The sequence below is a fragment of the Serinus canaria genome, chromosome 2 (assembly GCF_022539315.1).
Source record: "Serinus canaria isolate serCan28SL12 chromosome 2, serCan2020, whole genome shotgun sequence".
Lineage (NCBI taxonomy): Eukaryota > Metazoa > Chordata > Aves > Passeriformes > Fringillidae > Serinus > Serinus canaria.
In genome coordinates this window covers 80249367-80259499 of record NC_066315.1, presented here as the reverse complement: position 1 = coordinate 80259499, position 10133 = coordinate 80249367, and the positions used below count along the sequence as shown (strand labels likewise).

General features: G+C 40.1%; 1 protein-coding gene across 1 annotated transcript; it reads left to right on the top strand.

The window, feature by feature from the left end:
* Positions 1 to 30: 30 nt before the first annotated feature.
* Positions 31 to 8504, top strand: CCT5 (chaperonin containing TCP1 subunit 5). The gene is made up of 11 exons (XM_009097168.4): positions 31 to 214; positions 1134 to 1194; positions 1299 to 1463; positions 1959 to 2157; positions 2890 to 3082; positions 3968 to 4117; positions 4445 to 4564; positions 4962 to 5147; positions 6596 to 6733; positions 7103 to 7283; positions 8220 to 8504. The coding sequence occupies exons 1-11, from the start codon at positions 110 to 112 to the stop codon at positions 8345 to 8347; spliced, it is 1626 nt and encodes a 541-aa protein (XP_009095416.1). The 5' UTR covers positions 31 to 109; the 3' UTR covers positions 8348 to 8504.
* The last annotated feature ends 1629 nt before the right edge of the window (positions 8505 to 10133 follow it).

Genomic DNA, 10133 nt, shown 5'->3' with positions numbered 1-10133 from the left:
GCCGCGCAGGCGCGGGGCGGTGCACGGTGTCGCGGCGGGCGCGGCGGCTTCCGGGAGGCGCGCGCGGACGGCGGCGGTCGTAGCAGGCGGTGCAGCAGGCGGTGCAGCCATGTCGGCCATGGGGACTCTGGCGTTTGACGAGTATGGGCGGCCCTTCCTCATCCTTAAGGACCAGGAGCGCAAGACGCGCCTCATGGGGCTGGAGGCGCTCAAGGTGAGCGAGCGGGGCGCCCGCCGGGGCCGCCCGTGGGCCCGCGCTGGCTGGGCCGCGCCGCGCCATGCTGCGCTGTGCTGTACCGCACCATGCCGCCTAGAGCGGCGGGAGGATGGAGCCCCTGGGGCGAGGCGCTGCCGCTCTCAGTGCCAGCCCCGCCCGAGGCACAGGGTGGATGGAGCCCGGACTAGGCCTGTAAGCGGGAGAGAGATGGAGGAAGAGAGAAGGCATCGCCCCGGGGCTGGGAATCCGCGGAACGGCGTGGATCCGCCCCCTGGCTGCGGGGCTTTGGGGCCGTCACCCCCATGGGCGCAGCGCGCCTCTTCCCATGGCTCCTGCCCAGCTCCCCAGTGCGCCCTCCCTTAGACCGCAGCCTGAAGCTCGGCCGCCGATGGAAGGCCGGAGCTGAGTGCGGGTGGTACAAATTCCGACGGAAGAAGGGAGCGGACACTGGAACAGAGAGGGGTTGTGGATGCCCCATTCCTGGCAGTGTTCAGAGGAAGGTTGTATGGGGCCCAGATCAACCTGGTCTAGTGGAAGGTGTTCTGCCTCTGACAGACGGTGGGACCTGGATGATCTTAAGGGTCCCTTCCCAGCCACGCTATTCTGTGATGGTGAAATTGCACTGCTTTCTCTTCTTAGCGTTGCTGCCTTCTGTTCCTCCCTGCTTTGAGCCTTAGGGCTGTCATTTGGCTGCTGTGCTTTTGAATGCTTTAGCAGAGCCAGCACAAGCAATACAAGAAGAGACATACTAAAAGTTTTTGTCATAAGATCAATACACACATACTGATTCTTTTTCATAGTTGTTGTCAGTTAAATCACAACATTTTACTCACTGTGTTTTCTCTAGCTTAGTATTATGATTTCAGAATGCATGATAATGATTTAACTTCTGGCTTTGTTATCCTTTGTTTTACAGTCTCACATAATGGCAGCAAAGGCTGTAGCAAGTACTCTGAGAACATCCCTTGGGCCCAATGGTAACAATGAAAAACTTTTAGTGGTTCTCTCTTAGTTCTCTCTCTCTCTGTTGTGGGGGGAATTTTCAAAATTTTCCTTCATCCTTTGAACATATGTTTTTTAGGCTTGGATAAAATGATGGTGGACAAGGATGGTGAAGTGACTGTGACAAATGATGGTGCTACCATTCTGAATATGATGGATGTGGATCACCAGATAGCCAAACTTATGGTGGAGCTGGCTAAATCTCAAGATGATGAGATTGGGGATGGAACTACTGGAGTTGTTGGTAAGAAAGTGTTTGAAATTTAGCTTCCTTTTTCAAGTTTAAATCAGGCTGCTTCAGCTATTAAAAAAATTGTGAGAAATAACAGTAGCTTTTCTGTAGCACTTCTTTGAATATTTATTGTTGCAGTGTTCCTGTTAGTTCTTGTGTGAGAAGTCTTCTAATCAGGACGATGTCTTTTGTGCCTTTTTGAAGTTTGGTTACATTTTAAGATAGTGCTGAGAGCCCCTTTGATACTTTCAAAAAATTTTTTGTATCATTTTCTTCTGCAGTCTCCTTGTCCTGCCTTGATGCCTGTACATCATTTTGGTCTTAACATAATGAGGTTTTCTTGCTAAGCAAAGCAAGTAGGGGTTTACATGATTTTTTGTTATTTAGGAAACCTCAAACTCTTAAAATATTTCAGAAAAATCAGAAAATGTGCTTTTTAATCTGTTGTTAATGTACTTATAATTATGCTCCAATCAAGAATAAAACTTTTTTTTTTTTTTTATGTAGTCCTGGCTGGGGCATTGCTGGAACAGGCTGAGCAGCTGCTGGACCGAGGCATTCACCCCATCCGAATAGCAGATGGTTATGAGCAGGCAGCACGCATTGCTATTGAGCATCTAGACAAAATCAGTGACAGCTTCCCAGTTGATCCACAGAACATTGAGCCTCTGATCCAGACAGCAAAGACAACTCTGGGCTCTAAAGTGTAAGTGATAAAAACGAGTATTGAGTGAATATATACCCTTCCATTGAAAACCCTCTGCGTGGAAAGGAGAAATCCTGGTGTTTTGTTTGTCTTACTGGAGTGCTGTTGAAGGCGCTTCTGTGTTTTGTTGTGGCTAATTCCTCCACGGACTCCTGTCTCAGGGGAAGAAATTGTGAATCCCTTGTCTGCAAAGAGTCAATTCCATGAAGTTGAACAACTGCAGAATCAGTTTCATTCTAACCTGTAGTTTCAGTTTCTGCATCATAGCAGGTTCCAAAAGTAATGTAAATATGTTAAAAGTAATAATGTGTTATCTTTTGGGGTTTTTGGCGCTGCAAAAAATTTAACTTAGGATGGTTCCAGAAGCTCTTTTTCCTCTTTGAGTTCCGTGTGTAAATGTATAAATTCAGACATTGGATGGGCTTCCCTTGCAGAGTTGTCTTACATGTGGTTTATGTTTCTTGAATGTTCTTTAGTAGCTTAGTTCTCCTGACTTGTTCCAAATCTGTGCTGAGACTCCATTAAGAGAGGTTCCTCGCACCAACCATTCTGTGTGTTCAGTTTTCTGCCATAGCCAGCACCTCTACTTCTGTGAACAAACAAGCAGGACCACCTCTTTTAATACAGTGTGCAAAAATAGATTGCTGTAGTGGTACTTGTTGCTGTTTGAGCAATTGATAGAATTAATGGTGGAAATGCAGTACAACTGGACTGTATGTTTTTCAAACCTAGAGTGAACCGCTGTCACCGGCAAATGGCAGAGATTGCTGTGAATGCTGTACTGACAGTAGCAGACATGGAACGTAAAGATGTTGATTTTGAGCTGATCAAAGTGCAAGGCAAAGTGGGTGGTAGACTGGAAGATACACAGTTGGTTAAAGGAGTGATTGTGGATAAAGATTTCAGTCATCCACAGATGCCTAAAGTAAGTGATGTCCTTATATGTGTGTCTCTTGTGTGTAACGGCTTAAATAAGAGTTTCTAGCCTACCTCAAGTGCCACCCTAGCATTTTTAAAGTATTTACACAGTCTTGTGCTTTAGTTTGGCTTTTCACCAATAATATATCAACAGAGGAAGGGGTAAGGAGCATGACATTTTTTATATTGGAAGAGATCAAGTTAGAATTTACAACAGTATTGAGAAATTGTGGTGGAAGGGAGGAATTACTGTACTGCTGAGTGAGGAATAACAGAATTCTGTTTTATATAAAACTAATTGTCCCTGGCGTATGATATGCTTAGTGCAATGCTGTGTCAAGATTCTTAACCTTTATGAGGTTAACCATTTTGTCCTGTTTGGAACACCCCAGAAGCTGTCCTTGTTTTATGTTTGGTGTAGGCAAGGTCTCCAAGTCTTTGGGCAGTGTATGTCAAGAAAGCTTCTACTGCTCTAAAATACTCATCTAGCAGGTACCCATGTTTATCCTGTAGAAAGGAGGACTAGTGGAAAATAATGGTCATGTAATAGTTGAAAAGTTGTTACAAAGATGTTCTCACTGGTCACAATGGATAGGGATGGTTTAATTGAATTTTTCTTTTGTGTTTTGAGCATTAAACTATAAAAAGTCATGACTGGTAAAGATTGTTAAGGGCTTAAACAGTGTCTGGGAGCTATGGAATTTGTTCTAAGTGATTTGTTGAGAATTGACAGAATTATTTAGTTATACTGAGTTAGCTTTAGAATAAGTCAAATGATCTTCATATTTGCTCATGTGTTTGTGTTTATAAAGATACATCTGTATGTTTTGCAAATACAAGAAAGAGATCTTAATGAAGTCATAAGTAATCTTTTTTTTTTTTAATTGCCCAGGAGCTAAAAGATGCTAAAATTGCCATCCTTACTTGTCCATTTGAGCCACCTAAGCCTAAAACCAAACATAAGCTTGATGTCACATCTGTGGATGATTACAAAGCACTGCAGAAATACGAAAAAGAGAAGTTTGAAGAGATGGTGAAGCAGGTAGCCTTTAGGATTATTTCTGTTTTCTTTGTCTTTCATAGCCTTTAGAAAAAAAGCAGCATAGTGCATTGATTTGTTCCTGTAAATAAGCTGCTAATCCTGGTGGGAAGCAACATATAAGCAGTTATAATGCTGTGAATCAAAGATAATGTGATGTAAGAAAGAAATACCAGCTTGGATTAAAATATGTTTTGATGTCTGTGTGTTCCAGAGGGTTCTTCTTGAAAATTGTATTTTGAGAAAATTTGGAGAATTAGAACCATGAAGAGTGTTTTTCATTCTTTTCTTAGTTCTGATCAGAAGGTTAATGATTTGTGTTGCTTTTAGATAAAAGACACTGGTGCAAACCTTGCCATTTGCCAGTGGGGTTTTGATGATGAGGCAAATCACTTGCTGCTCCAGAATGAGCTGCCTGCTGTTCGTTGGGTTGGTGGACCTGAAATAGAAGTAAGTAAAACTGGGCTTTGTACCAGTTAAAACATTTATGAAGTAATAGGCTGTACCAGCTAAAAGTTCAGGCTTTCTGGGTATCACTGCATAATTGTCTGTATGGGTGGGTATTGGAGAAAAATCTCTGGGGATATGGGAGAAAAACCTACCATAGAGGGGATTATGGTTTAGAACTGAAGCATGTGTATATTACTTAATAAAAGTTCTAAGTGTCTAGGAAAGTTTCTGCTTTAGTCCTGCTGTTGGCTGAAATAAAACATTGGCTGAAGTACTTTGAAGTGATGGGAAGATAGCCTTTTGGAGTAGGCATTTGACATAAGTTTTTCCACTAGTTTTACGTTCTGAAAAACATGGAAAAATCCTGTTAAAGTAACTCGCGGCTGTTTAACTTCAGTTAATCGCCATTGCGACGGGAGGGCGCATTGTGCCGCGGTTCTGCGAGCTCACGGCAGAGAAACTGGGCTTTGCAGGCATCGTCAGAGAGATCTCCTTTGGAACAACCAAGGACAGAATGCTCCTCATCGAGCAGTGTCAGAACTCCAGAGCTGTGACCATTTTCATCAGGGGAGGAAATAAAATGGTGAGATGCTTGCTTAGATAGAAAGTTGCAGAATGTGTCATTTTGTTGTAAAGCTTATTAGGACGCTCTACTTTGTCTACATTTTCTCTGTCTACTTTGTCTACATTTTCTCTGTCTACTTTGTCTACATTTTCTCTGCAGCATGGGCAAATAAGAAAGCAGTAAGGCTTGTAGGCAGTCAGGACTGTGTGTCAGAAGTAACTTGTTAGATTTGCATCCTATGGTTTTAAAGTAGAACTTTACTTTTCTCTCTGTTAGACCGTATAGTTCATAAGTACAGAAATGTTTTTACCTGTGAATGCTCTTAATATTTTTTTCTCATGAGAGGGTCACTTTTATGAGTAAAGATATATTACCATCTTTGACAGATTTGGTTTTATTGTAGACCTAGTTGTATCACTTCTGATTTAGTCCAATTAAGGGAATTTCAAATAAAAAACCCAAACTACTGCAAACTGTATATCCCCACACCCTATATCCCCCACTGTAGTATTGTCCACAAGGGTCCCAGGATGAGGGAAGAGACGATAAAGTTGACTCCATGTATCAGAAAGCTTGATTTATTATTTTATGATAGATAATATATTAAAACTATACTAAAAGAATAGAAGAAAGGATTTCACTAGAAGGCTAAGCTAAGAATAGAAAAGGAATGAATAACAAAGTCTTGTCTCTGACCGAGACCATCTGGACAGGTGATCTGTGATTGGCCCTTAATTGGAAACAGCCAGATGAGACCAATCACAGATTCCCCCTGTTGCATTCCACAGAAGCAGATAAGAATTGTTTACAGTTTGTTCCTGAGGCCTCTCAGCTTCTCAGGAGGGGAAAAATCCTAAGGAAAGGATTTTTCATAAAACATGTTGGTGACACCCCACTCCCCTCAAATTGAGACCACTTTAAATGCTTATGTACTTAAACTGGATTTTGGTTGCACTATTAGTGTTAAATTATATTTACTATATGTCAAGTCCTTAAATGAAAAACCTTTGGAAAAAAAATGCATACTATAGTCTCAAATTTTCTTGTGAGAAAGCAGAAATACTTTGAAATGCTTTAAAAGTTAGCGTTTTTGTTAAATCTCCTACATCTGTTCAAATGAGAAGTGGACAGAAACTGCAGTCTGACAATAATGTTGGCATTTAAAGTTCAATGTTTTGTGTCTTGTAAATATGCAAGATTGAGAACCATTTAATGTAAGTTTTTGTTATTTCAAATTACAGGTTTAACAGATAACAGTGTGGTTTTGTGCATATTTTTATTCTTTGCCGCTGGATGTCTAACATTCTCTATTTTTAAGTAGTATAACATAGCAATAGTAGAGCTGCATTGGAGCCATAAAAAAGTCTTAGGAGTTTATCTGCAGTTTCCACATCTGTATTAGGAACTCCATCTTCACAGCCTTCAGATGTGTGTATTGTCAAGCACACGCTGTTGTGTAATTGCAGATCATTGAAGAAGCGAAGCGCTCTCTTCACGATGCCTTGTGTGTAATCCGGAATCTTGTTCGTGACAATCGGATTGTGTACGGTGGTGGTGCAGCTGAAATATCTTGTGCCTTGGCAGTCAGTGAGGCAGCAGATAAGGTAAGAAAGGAACAGGTAACATTTTCTTCAGTGTATGAAGGATTTGGCCTGCCTTAAGAGATTCCAGAAGAGCTTCAAAGATTTTTCAGAAAGTTCTGTAATATGTGCTTTCTGACATTCCCTGATAACCAGTGTTAGAAGTTATCTTTCCTGTCTCTGTAAAAAGTCATTACCACTACTTTTTTTCCTTCTGTGCTAGGAGCAGTTTAATTTTTTTTTAATTTTCAAGTAGCTATCATTCAGAGGTATTTGTTTAGTTACTATATTCCAAATAAAATCTGCTTATTGTGTGTGTATTTTAAATCTAGTATGAAAATCTGCTATTACTAACATTGGCGTTTATTAGTTAATGAATTTCTTTTCCTCTAGTGCCCATCTTTGGAACAGTATGCTGTGAGAGCTTTTGCAGATGCCCTGGAGGTAATTCCCATGGCCCTCTCAGAGAACAGTGGTATGAATCCAATACAGACAATGACCGAAGTGCGGGCAAGGCAGGTGAAAGAAAATAACCCTGCCCTGGGCATTGACTGTTTGCAGAAAGGAACAAATGGTAAGAACTGCAGCATGCAAAAGAAGGAGCATAAAAGCTTTTCTTTCTTAAAAGCTCAAAATGCTCACTGTGATTTTTTTAAATCTGTGCATCACTTGGTTTATTCTAACTCTTGTGCCTTGCCATAATAAATGGGAATGTGCTTGGAGAGCATATTTATATCTACCAGGAGGAAAATATAATTGACTCAAAACCTCTGTTTTGTGGCAAGATTAATTGACTGATCTTGTAGTACAGGAAAGAAGGCTGCTCTTAGGATGAGGCAAGCAGGGTATGCTTTTAATACTGCAGTCTCAGTAATCCAGGTTACACTGCAGTCCTAAAAACAGCTGTTTTGAGAAACAGCTTGTGAAGAAGTAAACAAAAGGCTGAGAATATATGTAGAAAATGATGTTCACACCAATATGTCTGCATATATAATCCTGGAGCAAATACATGAAGACTAAGAAGCCAGTGTATAAAGCCTTATTTTCAACTGGATCTACACTTTTCACCTTCTTACTTATTCTGTTGGTTTTTTGAGAAAAGAATGTGGTAAACTGTAATTTGTGCATTCATAACCCTTCTTTGATTAGGTGTTCCTGTTTGATGGCATTTGACCTTTCACTTCTTTAGCATTTGCTCAGCCTTTAGGGTGCTTTTTATATATGGGTATGAAAATCTAGCTTTTCACCATTCTGCATTACTTTTTGAAAAGCACAACCTAGTTGGGAAAAGAGTTGTATCTTAATCTCCTATGATCTTTGGTAAGAACCCAGAAGTAAAACTCTAGTTTGTACAAATTATGTTTGTAAAGCACAGTACCCAAGAGTAGTCATTTTAGAATGTTCTTTGAAATCATGTGGAATTTGCAGTTACTAATTACTAACACTTAGAGGTTAAGTGTTGTATCTAGATTTCATGAGGGTGTCTAACTCTTTTGCTTCCTTTTGGCAGATATGAAGCAGCAGCATGTTATAGAAACCTTGATTGGTAAGAAACAGCAGATTTCTCTGGCGACTCAGGTTGTTAGAATGATCCTGAAGATTGATGATATCCGTAGGCCTGGAGAATCTGAAGAGTGAAGGTTGAAAAGCAGGAAACATTAAGGGGCCACAGCAGTAGCAAAGATGGTAGTATTCTGATGCTTCATCTTCAGCTATTTATTCTGGACACTTTTTGTTTCACATACTGTAATGGCTAGTTGTTGGAAATAAAACAATTTAGCACTGGTGATTTCAAGACTTGTTTCAGAAGTATTGTTGCCTCTTTTCTTAGACAGGTGTAAATGTTTATAGAAGATAACTTCCTAAATGTATAGGGAAAACATAAATAATGCAGCAATAAAATCTAATGGGTAATTTTCCATTGTTCCTTATGGGGAAAGCCCACAGTCCTCGTTTTAATAGGTCTGTCACTTTTTTAACTAATTAATTAAATATTAACCAATTATTTTAGCCTCCAGTAATTCTCATATGTTAAATATATTTAAGTATGAAGTTTCAGTCTGAAGATTTAAAGGAACTGTGTTCCATGCTTCCAGTTACTTTGTTTTTTTTTCTCCTTGTCCTCTTCCTGATTTATGAGGGTTAAGGAGGGCTTTTTCCCAGGGGTCTACACATTCAGCCAAGTGAGGGTTTCTCCCAGAATGTAGTACCGCAGTTAAGTGCACTTAGTCAAATGGTCCCCAGTATGATCTGAGAGTGACAGAGTAACATTGTTTCACAGGCAAGGTACCTTCCTAATCAATCAGCAAGAAAAAAGTGGTAGACCAGAACTAATGTACAATTTCTTTGAAAGATTGCAAAAGGGAGGGAAGTGTTAAAAATACCAACTCAGCATTACTTGTGTTACATAGGGCAGAGGAAGCTCTTTACTGGGCAGTGTTTGTTAGCAGGTCATGTTCTGATTGGTTTTTGCTGTGACTACCTCTCTTTGAGTCAAAAAAAAAAACCCTCTTCAAGTGAGTATTGATAGAGGAAGAAGGGTAGAAACAACAAGTTTACTAATTACAGGACTGGTTTTATTTTTAGAACTGTTTAAAGATAAATCATGCAAAGCTTTACTGTCATTTATAAAAAATTAGTGGTGTTTCATCATTTCTCTTTTGCCTCTTCCCAAATTAGCTTCATTTAGATGCAGTTGAACAGACAACAACAGTTGATCAGTTTTATTGCTGCCAAGCTCTGGCATTCTGAATCTGTTCAGGGTTGTGTGACTGTAAAAACCCATAAACACCTGAGCTCATGCAGAGCCATCTCTTACTTTGTTTGCTAATACAAAAGGAAAACAGCTGTAGCTAGAACTTTAGAGGGAGCAGGGTACTTGTACTAATGTACCCCTTGCACCTCATAGTTAAGTTGTGGATGTGATAGAAAGGAAGTGAGAAAACAGCTATTCCAATTTTACTGGTGTTTCATCTTCTGTCCCATGGCATGGTTGAGCCCCCTTTGTGCTATATAAGTCCTACATAGTTACAGGCTTTGGCTGTAAACAGCTGCTTAATACAGAAGCCCTTACGAACACCAGACAAATTACTTTGAATATTGAAATTATGGCTTTACTGATGGCTCTAGGAAATATTTTGTGCTCTGTATATAAATATAATAAATAAACTAGGTCTTAGTAAGGGAAGTCTGGAGCTTGATAGTGGAACTTCAAAAAAATTGTAAGAAATAGAAGTGGTTTTTTTTTTTCAGGGGTTTGTACTTCTTCAGCATAACAAATGTATGGCATTGGCACTATCAGTCAGTGCTGCATAGAGGCAGCTGGAGGCTTTCATCACAGCATGCAACATACAACTGGAACTATTAAACCAAATTAATGAAACAACTGCAGCACAAACTGGTACACTTTCACAGCAGGAGTAAT

What these genes read in the sequence shown, in the direction of transcription:
- CCT5 (XM_009097168.4), top strand. Translation starts at nt 110, where the DNA reads ATGTCGGCCATGGGGACTCTGGCGTTTGACGAGTATGGGCGGCCCTTC. An exon ending in TCAGGGGAGGAAATAAAATG is followed by an intron (nt 5,148 to 6,595) that starts GTGAGATGCTTG and finishes GTGTAATTGCAG; the next exon opens with ATCATTGAAGAAGCGAAGCG. An exon ending in TTTGCAGAAAGGAACAAATG is followed by an intron (nt 7,284 to 8,219) that starts GTAAGAACTGCA and finishes TCCTTTTGGCAG; the next exon opens with ATATGAAGCAGCAGCATGTT.